The 19,343-nt window shown below is 36.0% G+C and overlaps 1 protein-coding gene across 1 annotated transcript in view; it reads left to right on the top strand.

Annotated features, from left to right (window-relative positions):
• The window catches only part of DIAPH3 (diaphanous related formin 3), a 500,871-nt gene that overhangs the window by 331,907 nt on the left and 149,621 nt on the right, over nucleotides 1-19,343 (top strand). The window contains exon 26 of the mRNA XM_077752451.1: nucleotides 1,715-1,850. Coding sequence (XP_077608577.1) covers nucleotides 1,715-1,850 — 136 coding nt within the window. The remainder of the gene's footprint in view (nucleotides 1-1,714; nucleotides 1,851-19,343) is intronic.

Below are 19,343 nucleotides of genomic sequence, written 5' to 3'. Positions count from 1 at the left end.
ACCTACATACACCGTGGTTTGTATTACAGGAGGAAAATCTTGAACTTGGGAAACCCAATGCCTTTTAAGAGGTGGTGAAAATGCCCAACCTTTGCCCCAGTTTGCACACTACACAGTGAACAAATCCATTTGCTTAAGAGGGAGGTCCTGCCTCTTGGAACCAAGAGAGTTGATTAGCACTTGTATCTCAGAGTGCTTAGTCTTGTGCTGTCTTACTTGAAAATTTCCAGTTCTTTTCTCGTTCCCTTAAAAGAAAGTCCAACCTTCCCTATCTTGGCCTAGAAGACCCTAAATTATCAGACCTCAGCATATCTCCTCACCTCATCTTATACCACCATACTGACCTCTGTCTCTCAAACCCACTAACAGCCTTTGCATTTGATCTTCCCCGAGATCATCACCTAGCTAGCTTCTTGACATTGAAGCTTCATCATCAGTGAAATCAGTGAGTGATGCCTTATCTGACTACTTAATGTGAAGTAACCCCCCAAGCATTCTATCACATCACTTTTTTTTATGGTATAATATTTATCAAAATTTTTGTATTTATTGTCTCTTTGCTTCCTCTACCACCCTATCACACAGAATATAAACTTGCTTTAGAACTATCTATGTATATACCTGTATATTATAAGTCATACACACACACACACACACACGTCAAATGCTTGGAATAATACCAAGTGTCTTACTACTGCTCAGTGTCTCAGTATTTATTGAATGAAGGGATGGATGGATGAATTGATATTGTCTCAAGCTTTTTATTTTCTCCTTTTTTCCCGTGTGCTTTTCATTGTTTTGGTCGATAATTTTAAATTTTACTGTTTGATTGCACTGTCTTTAGGGTTTACAAAAACAAGCCTATGACCGGAGAAAACTGAAAGTTTCCCTTCAAATAAAAAGAAGCCACCTACTTGTTAAAGTTCTATTATGCACTTTTCTGTTTAATACCATTGGTGATAAACTTGCAATTAGATAGCTTGTTTGGATTCATTGGTACTGAGAACATAGAAGATTGTAGCATGAGCTACGCGTCGGTTGGCATGTAGAAAAATCCTTGTTTACCTGTTACTTCCCGGTAATAACACAGGAGAATTGTTTCCTGATTTGTATAAAACTTAGAAAATAGGGAATTAAATCACATATCTATTGAGATCCTATAATTCACATGTTACTGGTTTTGATGAGAAGTCAGAGGTCTGTCTTTGAAACGCCAAATATTCCTCTAGTCAGCCTATGACACTTGTCTTTATATGAGAGGAAATCGTTAAATGATTGATTGTTATATGAAATAGTCCTTGAAAAGTTCCACCTCTCTTCTATCATTTCTTCGATTACTTTTTTTTTGTACTCAATAGCTTACCTAGCAGAGGACGTACGGATGACTCAAATACCTTTGCTAGACCCTCTTGGAAATATATATAGGGAAACAGTTTTGATTTGTAAATTAAGTGCTTTTTTTATTTTTAGTTTCTGCCTCCCTTAGTTGATTCTACTAAGATGCAGGTGCCTTAAACATAAGTTGTATTTATAGATCTGTATTTAGCAAGGGTTCATGTGCTAATCTTTTAAAAGACTCTGTTGCTAATATTAGAAGTAGCCATAATCTAAAAGATATTTAATCACAGCTCTACAGATTAATAATTTTTCATTCTCCCTGTGAAATCTCTGTGGTTAAAATTGATCCTTTTTTTTCAAAATTTGTTTGTAACAGCAAGCAAGAAAGGAGAATGTCAAAAAAAGAGAAGCAGAGGAAAGGGAAAAACGTGCCCAAATAGCCAAAGAATTAGCAGAGAAAGAAAGACTTGAACGCCAACAAAAGAAAAAGCGCCTGTTAGAAATGAAGACTGGTGAGTACTGTCAAATTTTCAATTTGTACCTTTATTAGCAGTTTAATCAACTTCAGTGAAAAAAGGAGATATGACCACTTATTTGTATAGTTACAATGTAGAGCATTTTTTTTAATAATGGGGTTTCCTCCTTTAGTTTACTAACAAGTGGTGCTTCTATTCTAATGGTCATTGGTCATAGGTGATATTGGTCCTCTAGTCTAAAGTATTTTGTAGAGGCTTATACTGAAATTTTATAGACAAAAATATGATGTCCCAGATTTCAATTAAAATAGCCCAGCGCGACCAGAGAATTAGATGCGTTTGTAGATGAAACAAAATTGGCTATAAATAATAATTGCCAAAGGTGAGTGATGGTGCTTGGAGGGAAGGGTATGTTCACTGTATCATTGGCTCTACTTTTGTGTATTTTGAAATTTTCTTTAATAAAAACTCTTGAAAAAAACCTTAAAAGTAAAAATAGAAAAGTAACAATTTACAGAGATAAATATGTATATATTCCAAAGCTAAAAGACACAACAAACTGTGGCTCCTGGGTGGCTCAGTTGGGTAAACCTCTGACTCCTGATTTCGGCTCAGCTTATGATGTCATGGTCACAGGATCCAGCCCCGGGTAGGGCTACGCAATGGGCGTGGAGCCTACTTGAGCTTCTCACACACTCTCCCTCTGCCCCTCCCCTGCTTGCTCCCATGTGTGCAGGTGCACTCTCTGTTTCAAAAAAAATTAATAAATAAATAATAAAAGATACCGCTAACCTAGAAGCAAAGGAATTAAGTAAATTGTGGTTATATTTTCACTCCCTCAAACTTTTGGCTCTTCCACCTCTAAGCCACTAAGGATTGCAGAAGGCTTTAATTAAAATCCATCAACTTCACTGCTAAATTACCATAGTTTACAACTCAGGGCTGCAAATTCACCTAAAGTTTCCCCTAGGGTAGACAGAGATGCCTTTTTGCCTTTTTTGCTTTCACTTTTACAGACATATTTTATCTTTAATAAAGCAAACTGAGTACCTTAATGTATCACACATGTTTCTTCCAGGAGAAAAAAATAATTGTCTAAGCACAATTTCTTGTTTAGAAGAGTATGCTTGAAATTCAAGAAGTATTCTCAAAAATATCTTAAAGTTTTAACTAAAATGGAGATCAGAAAGGTTGAACATTGATTTATTTAAGCATATTTAAGAATATGCTCCAGAAACCACTTAAAAATAATTGAAGACTGTCTAATTTACCAAACATTCTGGTATTTGAACATTGGCTCATTTAGTATTGGCTAGAGTCTTTTAGATGAGTTACTTGATGACGAATTATCTGTAATGTTTGTGGATTTTTCCCAGACCCTCTGGTCTATCAAACAGAACCTCTCAGCAATTCTCTGTTCTATCAATCTGGTAAGTTAAAACCTGATAGGGAGCAAAAATTTTAACAAAATGTTAGATCCAATGTAATCTCAATAATATTTACATTCTCCTGCAGGCATTTTATTTTTAAGAGTAGCTAAGTTTATTTTATTTTTCCAATTTAAAAATAATACTTCTGTGTTACAGAAAACACTTAAAAAGTAGTTGATCAAAAGATCATTATTCCTCCTACCCAAAAAATCACTTTTAATATTTTGGCACATTCTTCTTTCAGTTTTAAAATTGTCTACCCTTTACAGATAGCTATATGATAGAGTGAATAGGCTGTTTAGCATCTCACTGAACTTTCTTAATGTTTCCTGTTATTCTTGTGATTCTTAATTTGTAATTTGTAATACCTGAGTATGCCATGTCTAATTTATTTTGCATTAGTCAGTAATGAGTACATAGAACAATAATTATTTCCGTTATTTTTTAATGTGATACATGTATGTATAAGTGATTAACAAATGTTCATAATTATTAAGATATGGAATTGAAAAGGATAGTTTTAAGACTTTTTGATTCATGTTGCCAAATTCATTTCCTAAAGTATTCTGATTTCACCAACTTTTACTGTTAGTTTATGAATATGCTTCAGTTGAATGTTCTCATTTTTTAAGATTTTTGTTAATTTCATAAATTAGAAGATTCTGTTTTGTCTTAATTTACTTCCCTGAGTGGTACTAAAGTTGGACATTTTTTTCAAGTGTTTATTCATCAATTTGTATTTCCTTCTTTGTGAACTGTGTTGTGTTAGTCTTGTTTTTAATGATTTACACATATTAGCTCATTGTGCCTGAATATTTATCTTTTGAATCTGTTTTCTCAATTTGGGTTTTTGTTTTTATATCTTGAAATATAAAGATGTTTCATTTTATGTACTTTTATTATTTTTGCTTTTTCAAGTTTAGAAAGTCATCTTTACAGCAATTTTATATCCACTTCAATTTTTTTCTAGCTTCAGTTACGTATAATACTATTCTGCTCCACTTAAATATAATTCTTGTCTAATCATTCATAAACTAGGGTTTGTATCTCAAACTTACCAAAACTGTTCTATTACACATGAATTATAATTAATAATTGGTTTATGTTGGTTTCAGATAAGTAATTTTGTGTTGAGGATATTTTTGTTTTTTTCTTCTCTTTTCTTTTCAGTATAGTTAACATACAATGTTATATTAGCTTCCAATGTACAATATAGTGATTCAACGATTCTATACAGCACCCATTGCTCATCACAACAGTACACTCCTTAATCCTCATTACTTACTTAACCTCTTCCCCCACCCACCTCCCTTCTGGTAACCATCAGTTCTCTATAGTTAAGAGTCTATTTCTTGGTTTGCTGCTTTCTCTCGCGCTCTCTTTTTTTCCTTTGCTGACTTTTTGTTTGTTTGTTTCTTAAATTCCACATGAGTGAAATCATGCGGTATTTGTCTTTCTCTAATTTTGCTTAGCACTATACTCTTAAGCTCCCTCTATGTATTGTAAATGGCAAGATTTCATTCTTTTTTATGGCTGAATAATAGTCATTATATACAATAGAATATTATAAAAAAGCCTAAAAGAGAACATATGTGTGTGTGTGTGTGTGTGTATGTATATATATACACATACACACATGAATATGTACAGATACCACTTCTTCTTTGTCCATTCACCTAGTGATGGACCCTTGGGTGGCTTCCATAGTTTGGCTCTTATAAATAATGCAGTAAACATAGGGGTGCATGTATCCCTTTGAATTAATGTTTTGGATAAATTCCCAGTAGTGCTGATTACTAGATCATAGGAAGTTCTGTTTTTAACTTTTTGAGGCGCATTCATACTCTTTTCTTCAGAGGCCATACCAGTTTGCATTCCCAAGAAGACAATACTTTTCTAAATTAACGTAGATTTTAACTTTTTAAAAATAAAGGAAAGTTTCTCTTGCATCTTTGTGAATCATAGAGCTCATCTCATTTGACCTACTGGATTACTTTATTTTTTTCAATGTTTGTTTATTTTGGGGAGAGAGCGAGAGAGAACGAGAGAGTGAGCACATAGGCAGGGGAGAGGCAGAGAGAGAGGGATAGAGGATCCAAAGCAGGCTTTGTGCTGACAGCAGAGAGCTGAATGCAGGGCTTGAATTCACCAACTGTGAGATAATGACCTGAGCCAAAGACGGATGCTTAACCAACTGAGCCATTCAGGTGCCCCTGTTGGATTACTTTATAAAACTTTATAGTATATCTTCCCAAACATGATCTGGGTCTCATATAAGTGTAGGGCTCTCACTTGACGAAAATTCTCCAAAAAATCTTAATTGCTAAGGTCCCTATATGCCAGACATTTTGACATTTTCCAGAAGACTGTTCTTCAAAAGATAGGGTAACATCAGTTTATATAGATGTTATTAAATAAATACTTGAAGACAATTTCTTTAAATACTATATATTTTTGGCGACTATTTTAATAGATTTCATCAGAAAGTCATTTGATACAAGATGATACAACATTTGATACAAAAGAAAGATATCATATCATATAAAAAGCTACTTTTGAAATCATTTTCTTTTATTTAAAAACATTTGAAAATTTTGGAAATCAACTTTGAATTTCTTTCCTTGTAGTTTGTGGAGTTTTAACGAATCTAGGGATATATCTCAAAGTCCATAGCAATTAAACATATAATATTCTCACCAAAGTCAAACACCTCTTGTAAAACCCTAATTTTGTGAATGGTCTTTAGTTTTCCTTTAAGCATAAGAAGATTGCTAATATAGAGGAACAAAGTATTCAGTCTTCTAATATAGCTGCTATAGCTAAGTTAGTCATATAATTATTAAATATATTATTATTTGTTGCTACCTTTCTCATATTTAAAAATAGTACAAATATGCAATCACTTTTCCATATTAGATGTAGAATGTGCTTTTTGTCAAATCATAATTTTTATAACATTTGGAGGCTTTACGAAGTAGAAGTTAATAAAGTAGTATGTCGAATTAGTACTTTTAATTTTAAATTGCAGATATTCTTGTGCAAAATATCCATTTTTGACACTTAACAGATATACTGGATTTTATGCATTTTCTATACTTGACAAATACTACTTTAATTGAAACCTTGTATTATGATTAGGAAACATATATGTGCTATGGTTTTCCATTACATTGATGTAGAAAAGAAATTTAGTAGGTCACTTTTGTTTAACAAAAATAGTTATATTTATAAAGCTGGGATTACAGTGATAAATAAGGATAAAGTCCCTGATGCAATGAAGTTTATAATTGTAATGAGTGAATCAGACAACCACATATATAAGACAATTTCAAATTATAAAAAGTCATATGAAGTAAAACAGGACAGGATAATGAGATGGAGATCGAGACTGGCTGGCATGGTGGGTGGTGGTGACAAAATTTGGTCTTAGAAAGCTAAGAATGTTAATGTATATGAAACTTACTAATTTAAAACACTGGTTATAAAACTCCTTAGAACGTGATAGGATAATTAACTAGGTTCATGTTTATATCCTATACCATATATGCTAATATGGTTTATTATTTAAGTCTTTTATTGTGAGTTAAAACTTTGTATTATTTTTCCTTGTGGGTGTTCTATTTTAGTATGGAACGTGGTACTGCTTCAGTCTTTGTGCAGGTTGTCAGCCTGGCTCTCCTATTCCTAAAAAAAAATGTAGAAGGGCAAATTGTTGAATTTGCATTAGGGCTTTGTCACCTGTCTAAAGCAGGAACTTTTTGTTTTATCTTATTTTTGTATGTAGGGCATGCAGCCATGAATGATAGAGGGAGAGAAAAATGTTCACATAATCCCGTCATAAACCCACAGGGAGCTTCCTTCCATATATTTTCATGACTTTAGTATTTTCACCATGCAAATAAGAACTGTGTTCTTTCACAGATGTACAAATTCTTGTATCACCACCTGAGGTAGTCGAGTAAATTAAATCCCTGCTCTTTCTTATCCACCATAAATCATTACTTGCCCTTGGCAAAAGAGCAGGTAACTATGTTCAAGTGTACTATTTATTATCACTATCATTTTGGGATGTGATTTTTGTTAATAGAATGAAAATAAAAATAGAATAGTGGGCTAAATTTCCCTAAGAAGAAAAATGAAGCATTGAAAATCCTTTTCAGCAGCAAAACTAAGAAAGCACAGAATCTCATAGTGTCATATTACAGCAAAAGGTCATTTTTCTCACTTTTGTTTTCTTTAAAAATAATTAGCCTGGAGATCTCTTACATATTCACATATACAGTTTTGATTATTTCTGTTGAATGATTTGGTATTACATTAAGCAAACAAAGAAGTTAACTACATTTAACTACCTTTTCATGATGCCTTAATTTAATCAGTATGTGAATTTTGAATACATTTTCTGAGCATGATGTTTAAATTTGAATTATTTTAATTTAGAAGATACTGAAAGTATGAAACATCTGATGTAAGTGTAGACACTGGTATTTATTTGTTTGAAGTACATAGCTATTCTTATGTGTAATCATTTCTAGTAAGACAAATAGTAATAGCAATTTTATGTGATTATGTGCAAGTTTTTTGAGACTGCATTTCTGTTTCTTAATCATGAAAACGAATAGGGCATTTGATAATAGAATTCAAATATTATGCCTTAAGACTTCCTGAGTATGTAAGTTGATTCACATAATTTTTAAATAGCACATCAGAATGGCCTTGAAATGGACCCAGGGTTGTATAATTATATTTTGTGGGGGAAGTAAATAAGAGCTTATTTAATGGAGCAATAAAAACTATATGAGCAGCTCCTATATTTCAGTCTTTAGGTTACAATTTGTTTATTATTTATTAGACTTAAATGTCTCATTTGGTACAACTTCAGTCTATTAAATAAAGAGATAATTAGCTTTTAGAAATCTGTTGTTTACCCACATGGCCAAAACGGCTCCTTTGTTTTTCCATTCTGCAATTTAGAATAACTAAGCAATTAGGCCTCCATTTTAGAGGAAATGCATATTACATAAATACTACTTGGGAATGTCTCTGCCAATCTCAACAGATAGGCAATTAATGTGCGTACTTGCTTTCATAAAGGCTTTGACAATTACCCTGTCCTCTGCAGATATCATAAAACTTAGATTATTTTCCATAATGGTGTATAGTCTAGTTTTGTGCATTGATGCTTTCAGCTTTCCAGCATTTTTGGAAATGGATGCATATATATAGGCCAGTGGTTTTAATCATTACTCTGTTTAGAAGAATAAAACAAATGGGATTGCACTGCCTTTGATATATTTATCTCTCTTACCCTCCTCTTTTATGGGACAGTGATAAAAACGACGCCCACTACTACTACTGCTGCCATTTATTATCACATATTATTTGCCAGGCTCTATATGTATTCATTATTACATGTAATCCATACAGCGGACTTATGAAACCTTGTACCAGTTTTCTGACCAGAGGACATATTTTTAAACTATTGTGCTATTACACCTTTACCAGTGATGGTCTAATCACAGTGCAGGAAAAAAAGGGGCCAAAATGAATTTTAATAATTCATAACCAGCACTAATCTATATATATATATATGTATGGAGGTTGAGAATTCTCTTCTCTGGAAACCTTGGATGAGAGGGACAGCTGTGTCTTTGGGTCCATGATCAATAGATTATATCTTCCTTTGTTAATGGAAGTTTGAAGACTATTGCCAAATTAGGGATACTTTTCTACTCTGGGTCAGATTCTGCTTTATCTTCTGATTGTTCAAGCATTCATTCATCCCAGTGTCCAGAAGATTATCACATCAGTACCACTTTTCCCTTCTGAAAGGAAGGGTTCTTCAATGGTCTGAATAGCTCTTGTCCCAACTGAGTAGCAAGAGCTCAACAGTTCTGAAGGCGGTGGAAACGTCTATAGTATTTTCATTATTAGACTCAGGTGAGAAGTGAAAGAACCAGGGAATTTAGTATAGTAGTTTTTGGAAGGGACACAAACACCATGATATGCTCTACTCAGGAACAAATGCCTTTAGACACCCTCACCCCCACTATCAGCCCAGTGGGTAAGAATTTATTTTCTGATGATATTAAGAGACTGACACTCCACTCATAGTATCAAGGAGTGTCCACGGGGAAAATTTTCCGGGAGTATCCCTATTAGTTATACAGGTTTTCATTTGTGAGCAGGAATCTCTTTCATTGGAATAACACAGTTTCAATTGTGAAAACTCAGAATCCAGCCTTTGTGTACATTGATCTATGTCTTCTCTGTATAGCTGTGCAAGGCCCACACACTATCCTCTGTCTCTTTGCAAAAAGCCTCTTGAATGAAAAATACGGAAAGGAGGCTGTCAACATATCTTGAAACTGTGATTTTTTTTAAATTTTTTTTATTTTTTTTTAACTTTCTCTAGTTGTGTTTGTCACTCTTGGTTAAACATCTTTATGATACATCCTCATACTGATTGGTTTACTGTTATTCTCATCTTTAAAAACCATTTTGTAAATGGTATTCTTTGCCCTTCTGAGTATTCTATAATATTGGCTATATGCCAAGTAGAAAATGACTCTAATATTTTGTTGTTTAAATTTGTTTTGTAATGAAAGATGAAATGCCAATTATCATAAACTTTTTCGGGGGCAAAATTTTCATCTTTATGGTATTGCATGCGTTGCTTCTAATAATTTCACCAAAGAAAGCTTTACATTAATACCCCATATTTATGACTTGTCTATTACGAAGCACAGATTCACCCTGCTCATATTCTAGGACAGAAACCATACCAATCCATTATTGTAATCCTAGTACCATATGGAAAACATTATAACTTTGATAAAATAGGCTACGTTTATTGTGTTAATAGTGCGAACTAAATCACAGTACATATTCTTTGTAGGTAACATGGACTAGTCCTTAGGTAACTATCCTCCCCCCACCCCCCATCTGTATTTACATGGTATATACTTTCCAGTCCTGTGGACTGTTGTCACGATGAGCCCTCCCATGTCCCATTGCCCGTTCTGGGTAGAATTAGTCTTTGTGTTTGAAGTTATTCTTTTTAAATTCAGAGATAGACTCTGAGTATTGTCTTACTTTCAGACATAACCATAGATGTCTTCATTGTTAAAAGGAACATATCCCATTGGTATTACGTAATGCATACACCTGAACCATGATGTAAATGTCTGTCTTTAGCATTTACCCTGAGAAGCACAGGCCTCCAGAGAGACAGACTTTTGAACTTGATTGGTGCTTTCCTAGAGTCTAGTCCCACACTTTCAGAAAGGAAAAAAAATTATACCACAGTTGAAAAATTTATGCCATCCTTGAAGCCTGTTACTTACTGATGCTAGTCAAAAGCCCATATCACAACCAATCAGACAAAATTATAAAATAAACAAGATTGCTTAGGGTTTGGGGCGGTTAAAGCTACTCTCTGTCTACAACCCCTTTATAATCCAAATATGCTAAATGCCCTGAAAACCAGAAGTTTTTAAGTAACTTTAGTGTCCAAGATCATTTGATGCCAAACCTGGCCTGAACTGACCAGAGGCCCCATCAAAGTAGAAGTAATGAGTTTAATTAAAGGATGCTGCCCTAGGTTACTCTGAGTGAGGGATTCTTAACACAGAATATATACCTTCTTGATGTTTATACAGTCTAAAAAACAGATTCCAATGCATCTGGCTGCAGAGTTTCTGGATAAGAGACTAAGAATATGTACTTCTCTGTGACTACTCTGTCTCTTTTGAACTGGTTATATCATCCACTCTTGACCTCAGGCACACTCCTCCCTACCCCTCTGCACTTATTTCTGGTGTTCACTTTGCCATAAGTGCCTTTCCTCTAATTCTTAACTGAACCTAACAAAATATTATTTGTTCAAATTCTTGCATTCTCTAAAATGTCTTCTCTAGGGGCACCTGGGTGGCTCAGCTGGGTAAGCATCTGACTTTGGCTCAGGTCATGATCTCATGGTTTGTGGGTTTGAGCCCCATGTTGGGCTTGTGCTGACAGCTCAGACCCTCGAGCCTGCTTCAGATTGTATCTCCCTCTCTCGCTGCTCCTCCCTTCCTCATGCTTTCTCAGTCTCATCTCAAAAATAAATAAACATAAAATGGCTTCTCTGAGCATTTGCCCTTGATGACAGACTATCTCTTTTTTGCTACACAACTTATGTATGGAATATTTGGTTGGACTTATTTCATCTGCTTTAGTCTTATGCTTCTAAGAGATTGTACATTTTTTTTTTAGGAACTTGGCCTTTAGCATGCTTTATCTCATAGGACCTAGTACACAGTGCACACGTAATAAATAGCACAGAAGAAAGACATGCATAAGATTTGTCAAAGAGTTGATAAAAATGTAACTGGTCAAATGACATCTTCCATTTTGTGTCCATTTTAGCATCTTGTGACTTATGCATACAGTTAAAATGTAGATCCAGCTTCAGAACCTTGAGCCAAAGTAGCTTGTACCTGTTTTTATAAATAAAGTTTTATTGGAAGATAGCCGTGCTCATTCCTTCACATATTGTCTGTGGCTGCCTTTACTGCTACAGTTCCAGAGCTGAGCCATTTGGACACAGACTATATGTCCCACAAAGTCTAAAATTATTTGCTATCTTGTGTTCTACAGGAAAATGTTTACCAATTCCTGATGTATATCAACAATCTATATAGAGACTGTTCTTTGATTTTTATGACACAAAGTAATAAAAAAGAAAGAGAGAAAGAAAAGAAACTATTCCATTAACTTTTTTGTTGTCTTCCTATAACCAAAAGCATGCATTTGCAAAATGGCTGATATGTGTTAGAAAATGAGGATCTGGTAGTTAAATAAATGAAAATATTGATTAAAAAAATAATAGTGATTGTTAGAGAAAACTACCTCTTTCAGCACAGAAAGGGAATCATGTGATTTTTAGATTCTATTAATTTAAAATGAAAAGTTGTGCGGTTGAACTTTGGAAATGCTAGCAAGCTTCTGGGCTGCCGATTGTTCTACTTACCAACCCAGCACAACTATTGTGCTCCGATCCTTTTATCCCAGCTTAGAGTCCACAGTATTGCTGTACTATTGTTTGTATATCTTTTGAGATGAAAATATCAATGTGTCAAAAGGTCATAGGGGAAGCCAGGTTTTTATTTCTTTATTAATAGGCTGTCTCTTTTCTCTTCCTATTTTTGGTCATTTTGACATTAAATTCTTAAGGTTGAAGGAAATCCATTCAGTGGTACTGCACTTGGTCATGAAGGTTGCTAAGTCTAAAGTGATGATCTTGCCATTTTATAAAAGGAACTCAGTAGTATTTGGCTTTTGATGATGAATAAATAAACCCTAGGGCAGATTGGGAAAATTAAGCAGAGAAATTGAATATTTATATGTTACTTGAAAATAGTATAAATAGGCATGAGTGTTTAGAGGAAATTAGACATTGTTTTGTAATAGGATTTTAAAATATTGTTTCCTGGTTAGTTTCCTTCACCAGATATGCAATGTTCTTCAAGAAAATTAGAAGCAGTATAATATTAACAGAGTTAACATTGAGGGCAGCCTTAACACAAGTTAGGATGCCCCAAGGCACAAAGAATTTGACAGACTAGCATAATAACAGAAAATAGATGACTGACTGTTTTTGGAACAAACAATTCTTGGGAGACCATTGCCTGGATAGAGTGAACTATGACCACAGAACTTCTACCAGTAATTATCATCAGTGGTGAAAAGTGACAGTAATTTTATTTCAATACAGTCCTTTGAAGGTTTATTTTTAAACTTTGAGTGCTATGTACACTGTAACTCTTGGAAAGGAGAAAAATTTTTGTTGTTGTTGTTGAATTAGTGTTGACTTAGAGGCTTCATCAGGAACTTTCAAGTGTTGTATAAAGGTTCAGTGCCTTAAGAACCTGGATGATTCCTCTCCAAAGTCATCCTGACTTTGATTCTCTGACTTGCCATTAGTTTTGAGATTCTAAATGTATGACAGTTCCTCTTTTTAACTGCAAGGTAGCCATCAAATGTCATAAAGTCAAGAAGATTGGTGAACAAAAGGGACTGTTTTAATTCAAAAGTCAAGAATCAAGAGAAAGGTGGTCTTTTCTTGTATTTCAGGCATATTTTATAAGTATTGATTCTGTCAGTGCTGAATTACCATTATAATCTCTTGTTTCTAGTGGATATTCTTGATGCAAATTAGATTGTATTTTCTTTTGGATTCATACATGAGTTAAAAGGTTTTTTGTTTCGTTTTGTTTTCCTTTGCCTTTATTTACTTTAATGTTTATTTTGGAATAATGTCCATCTTCTTTCAGAAAAACAGAGTGCTGTTTTTCTTTGGTAGAGTCACTTGGTATTTCTTGAATGCATGGAGTGTTTTCATTAGATAAATATTAAATCAGTCAATAAATAAATAAATCTATTAAATATTTTAATAGATTATCCTACCATTTTGCTGTGCCTCTGTTGACTGTACTCTGGTTTTAGCTTTGGTCGAGGAAAATATCATTTATGATAACTGGAAATACCTTTCATCCTTTCAAAAAGACCCAAATGCCGCTCACTTTCCCTATAGACTGCAACCTTTTTAGGGACCTTATCCATGGAAATCTAAAGGAACTTGGTCTGAAGAAGCATGGCATTTGGGTTATACTGTATTCTGTCTGATTCCTGCATTTCAATGCTTTTAAGACACAAAGCATTGCAGTCTGAGGAGGTGCTGTTTCCTAAATCATGGTATCTGCTGAGACTGAACATAAAACATCTTCATGTTATATTTGGAGGCATAGTGGGGTGTTTAAAACTATTCCCTCCCTATCTGGAAGATTAGGAGAGCCTAAATGATGCTGAGTTTTGTTCAGAACTGCTTTATTTGTGGTATGGGAAAGCTGAGGAAGGAGTTGTGTTTTTCCAATCTTTCCTCTCCCCTATGAGAAAATTCCCATTTTACGTTTGGCACCATCCTATTTCTAAAGCATTGTACTTGTATATAATAGGAATGAAAGACTAACTCAGTTGTGATGCATCAGCTCTTAAAAGGGAAAAGTAAGGGGGCCTGGGTGGCTCAGTTGGTTGAGCCTCCGACTTCTGCCCAGGTCATGATCTCACGGTTTGTGGGTTCGAGCCCCGTGTCGGGCTCTGTGCTGGTAGCTAGTTCAGAGTCTGGAGCCTGTCTTCGGATTCTGTGTCTCCCTCTCTCTCTGACCCTCCCCTGCTCATGCTGTCTCTCCCTCTGTCTCAAAAATAAATAATAACACACACACACACACAAAAAAGGGAAAGGTAAGAAGGGAGAAATATCTCCAACAGTGTTTAGCAATGTTAGACTCTTAGGAACTCTTAGAGATATAAAAATTTCCATCTGAGTATCACAGCTTAACCAGGCGGCTTGCATATGTGTGCATGCTTTTAGCCTGCTCGGACTTAAGTTCAGTTAATATTGAAAACAGAAGTAAAACGACTTAAGAATTTGGTGTATTCCTCCTAGAAACTTATCGGAGGCCTCTTGTGGAATAAAAGTTTATCTTAATTCATTAATTAGATGATATTTATCTTTTATAAAATACAAGAAAAGAGGAAAAAGATAGGAAACATTTACTGTATAGTTATTATACATGGTACCTAAGTTAATTTTCTAATTTGGCTATAGAAGATTTGCTTCTTCAGACATGAAAATTAAACATCATAATATTTCTAAATAATTCTTACAAAAATAAACCTTTCATACAAAATTAGACATGTTTAAAAAAAAACCTTTTAAAGTGAGCTGCTGTTTCTAATAGAGTATCTTTCCATAGCAGGTGTTTACTAAGCACTTTAAAAATATTTATGGAATTCATGTCTATGGGGCAGAAATTCCTCACTTGCACATTTTCTATTTGAGCAGATCACTTACAGGTATGGTTGGCCCAACCCTAGGACAAGATATGGCATCTGTCAAGTTTGTTTTATGTGCTCTTATAGTATTGGTAATAAATAGGTGTTTCACGGTCAGGAGAACCAAGATATAACTTTTTATAAATGAAGTTCAAGTTCTGACTCTGAAGCACCCGCCTGCTTGATCATAAACAGCTTCGTCATTTCCCTCCATGTATGTGTTTCAGGTCAGTAATTCCAGTGTTGGATACAGTAGTTCATGTTTGAAATTCCCTTCCACACTCTTTTCTTATTGACCTTCTCTCTAAAGTGGACACCAAGCTTGAAAGGCAGCTTGCAGGTGCTTCTAAAGGTGTGTAATCTTGATTCAGTTCTTTCTGGGCCCAAACCAACCTCTCTACTTTGACATAATTTCTATGTCTGCTTTTGGTAAAGGTGATGTCTCTCTTGCTCTTGAATAGTAATCCAGGTGATCTGTTTGTCTTTTCTTAGACACCTCCTGTTCCCTGACACTGGTGGTTCTTAGAGATGTCTCTGTATCTTCACTGGATTTGTATTTTCTCTGTGCCCACCTCTTTTTCTCCCCTGTGCTCTTCCCATGCACTCATCTGTGGGGGGCTTCTGCAGCCTCTTACTTAGATCTGTCCCCTGACCACCTCTCAGGAGCACCTGATGCTTCTGCACAGTGCGTCACAGTGCGTCAGGGGATCTTCCACTCTCCCAGTTCCGATGTTGGATGCAAGATGCTTCCATGCTTGGATTGTGCTCCCTGTGACTCCATGCAAAATCCTACCCAGTGAGTCCCATTTCCTCCTGGGTTCCTAAACTGCAAGGAACCACCTCCCTTCCCAGTTTCTCTCCCCGCAGATGGGGGCATCTTTTCCACTTAGGTACGACCTGAGAGTGTGATGTGCATTTTCTCCCATGCAGAGAGTTCCTATTTTGTGAGTAAGTCCTTTTGACTTACCTATTAGGGTAGAGCAAGGAGAAGGTGGGTTGGCATCTGAGCAGTGCCCAGACCTCTATTGGTCGTTTGAATGCAAAATCAGTAAAATGAGCCAGGGCTTCTAAGTCTGGAAATCCACTGGGCTGTATAAATGAAGACACAGAGACATGAAATTCATATTTGAACAGCAACAAATAATGTAGCCAGCCTGAAATGATCTTTGGGTAGAGCTGTAGGAAGACATGAGGCTAAATTGGAAGTCAGAAGAGTATGCAACACTTCGGAGTTTTGCTCCATCCCATAGGCACTTTGCAAGGGCATTGAGCAGAGCAGTGACAGGATCTTCTTTTAGAGAGATGGCTCTGATGGCAACAGTGCAGATGGCCTAGAGGACGTGGGAGGAGTAGGAAGAGTGAGACCCGTTAGGAGACTGTTGCAATTTGGAGGAGCTCAATGCCAGAAACCTGAACTAGGATGTAGTGAGAAAGAGAAGACAGAGTGGATTTGAAAGGCAATTTAAAACTGGTACTGGGGCGCCTGGGTGGCTCAGTCGGTTAAGTGTCCGACATCGGCTCAGACCAAGATCTCACGGTTTGTGTGTTCGAGCCCTGCTTCAGGCTCATGCTAACAACTTAGATCCTGAAGCCTACTTCGGATTCTCTGCTCCTCCCTTGCTCGCATTCTGTCTCTCTCAAAAATTTTTTTAATAAATAAAAAATAAAAATAAAGCTGGTACCAGTAGGGCTTTGTAGCTTATGAAGTGTGCGATGACAGGGAGAACCTTTTGTGATGGGGTGGATGGCTCCTACTAGCTTTAGGACACTGTTGATTTTACATCTCTAATTTAAATTTTTTTAATGTTTATGTATTTTTGAGAGAGAGAGAGAGACAAAAAGACAATACAAGGTGGGATGGGGGAGGGGTGGTCAGAAAGAGACAGAGACACAGAATCAGAAGCAAGCTCCAGGCTCTGAGCTTTCAGCACAGAGCCCAACACAGGGCTCAAACTCACGAATTCACAAGCCATAAGATCATGACCTGAGCTGAAATCAGACGCCCAATGGACTGAGCCACCCAGGTGCCTCTACAACTAATTTAAAGCCTTTTTATCTGGGGTGTAATTTCACCTAACAGGGCGTGGCATAGGTGAAACACAGCAACTGCACAGAAATGTACCTTCTTACCTAGAAGCAGAGATCAAGCTTGTTAACAAAGATGGTTTTAGGCAGCTTTTTGTAGCTATACCAACTAAGAATATTTAAAAAACAAGTCATGTTAGTTCGTGAGGATAAACTGGGGGTGGACATCTCATCTCGCAGAGAGGCTGACTGAGACTTGGGATACGTGTAAGGTAGAACAGAGAACAATCCTATTATCCCTACGAAGGAAAGAGAGTCAATCCCACTCCTTCCTCTTCAGCCGAAATCAGCTCAGGTATTCAGTTTCAAGACTCTAGGATTCTCACTACTGAAGTTTGCTTTCACATTTATTTTTGTGTCCTAGGTGGTGATATTTTAGTCCGTATGAAACAGACTAAAGCATTGATCACGTTTTACTTAGCACTCCAAAAGACATTCCCAAGATTCCTGTGTAATTTGCTCTTGTGGTTTTAAGTACCTCCTTCATATAGAACTATTACTGTTAATGGTGAAAAAAATTTTCTTCCTATCAAAATGTTTTCTACAACAAATATTCATTGAGCGTGTATTATGTTATGGTACTATCCCAGGCCCTGGGGATAGAGCAGGAAACAAAACAAGCAAACATCTCCACCCTTGTGGATCCTGGAAGAGAGGACAGGTAGAGTGGCCTCCAGTGGTCAACAGGGTTCTGAGATCAAGTAACCCGGGTAAAACCTTTATCCATAAGAGCTGTCATCAGATAGACATTTTAAGATAAATATATAGTGTTGGAAGTCAGTAAATTCTAAGGAGAATAAAATACAGCAGAGATGGGGGATAGGAAAGATACAAAGGAGTGACATTTTAGATAGGGCAGTTTTCTTCCCCCTTGCCTAAGTTCTTGATCCTAAGGACAGTGTTGTTCTCTTAGAATGCGAGCACTTTTGTAGTGTTGAGCAGCACAGCCTAGGGCTTGGGGTGACCAGTATCCCAGACCCTGCTTCACCAGTAGCTAAGTAATAGTAAGCAGACCAGTTTGCTTCCCAGAATATAAGACTCCTTATCCATCAAAGAAGGTTCCTTCTAACCCTGAAAATTCCTTCTGTATTCCATAAGTTAATTTTTATTGATCGATTGATTGAGGGTGCAAGTGAGTAAGGGTCAGAGAGGGGGGAGAGAGAGAGAGAGAGAGATGGAGAGAGAGATGGGGCTCTCCCAAAGCAGGGCTCATGTTTTACCAAAGCAGGGCTCTCATTCACTCGAAGTGGGGATCAAGCTTACCCAATGTGGGGTTTAGAACTCACGAACTGTGAGATCATAACCTGAGCCAAAGTCAGATGCTTAACCAGCTGAGCCACCCAGGTCCCCCTGTATTCCATAAGTTAAATTTTAAATTAAAAACCTGATGTATTACAGCCGGAGCAGTCAAAATTTGTGTAGGTCCTCCACTGACTCATTCTCCAACACTGTCCTCTATTAGAATACTAACTCTGTTATAAGACGCTTGTCATTTGGCAGTAAATGTGAGTCTCTCTCCCCATGCAGTACGTTTTGTGTTTGGTTTTGCTTTCCATTTGATTAAAGGACAATTTTATTTGAAGGTGAATCTGTTTAGAATGTTTTCCCCACACTTTGATCAGTGAAAGGCAAACATGGGTTTAGAAAAAGGTACTAATTTGGGGAACATTGCATATGTATGCAGGTGTGTATAAGGACAAAAGTTTTCATTAATGAATTATCTCCTATGTCAATTACTAGCTTGCTATCTATGCTTTCCTGATTTTCTGAATGGAACGTGTTTAGTTATGTATGTAGAACAGAAGTGAAAACATTACATATTACAGAATTGGCTGACCTTTTTACAGACTGACAACTTCTCATTTTCCCTGACAAATACTCAATCAGCACTTCAGTCTATTAAGAGCAGAGCTCATTAACATGCATAAACTAGCAGCCTGATCTAGTTATAATACATCTTTAATGGGTGACTTATACAACATAGTGTAGCTCCTTAGTCTTGTAATAAAAGGTAGAGTGGCCTCCAGTGACCAACAGGGTTCTGAGATCAATGTAACCTGGGTAAAACCTTTATCCATAACAACTGTCATTAGGAATGACTAGCATTTCAACTAATTAGCCCACCATTTACAACCCA

Source organism: Crocuta crocuta, unplaced genomic scaffold (assembly GCF_008692635.1).
Source record: "Crocuta crocuta isolate KB4526 unplaced genomic scaffold, BGI_CrCroc_1.0 scaffold376, whole genome shotgun sequence".
Lineage (NCBI taxonomy): Eukaryota > Metazoa > Chordata > Mammalia > Carnivora > Hyaenidae > Crocuta > Crocuta crocuta.
This window is presented reverse-complemented; position numbering and strand designations above follow the sequence as displayed.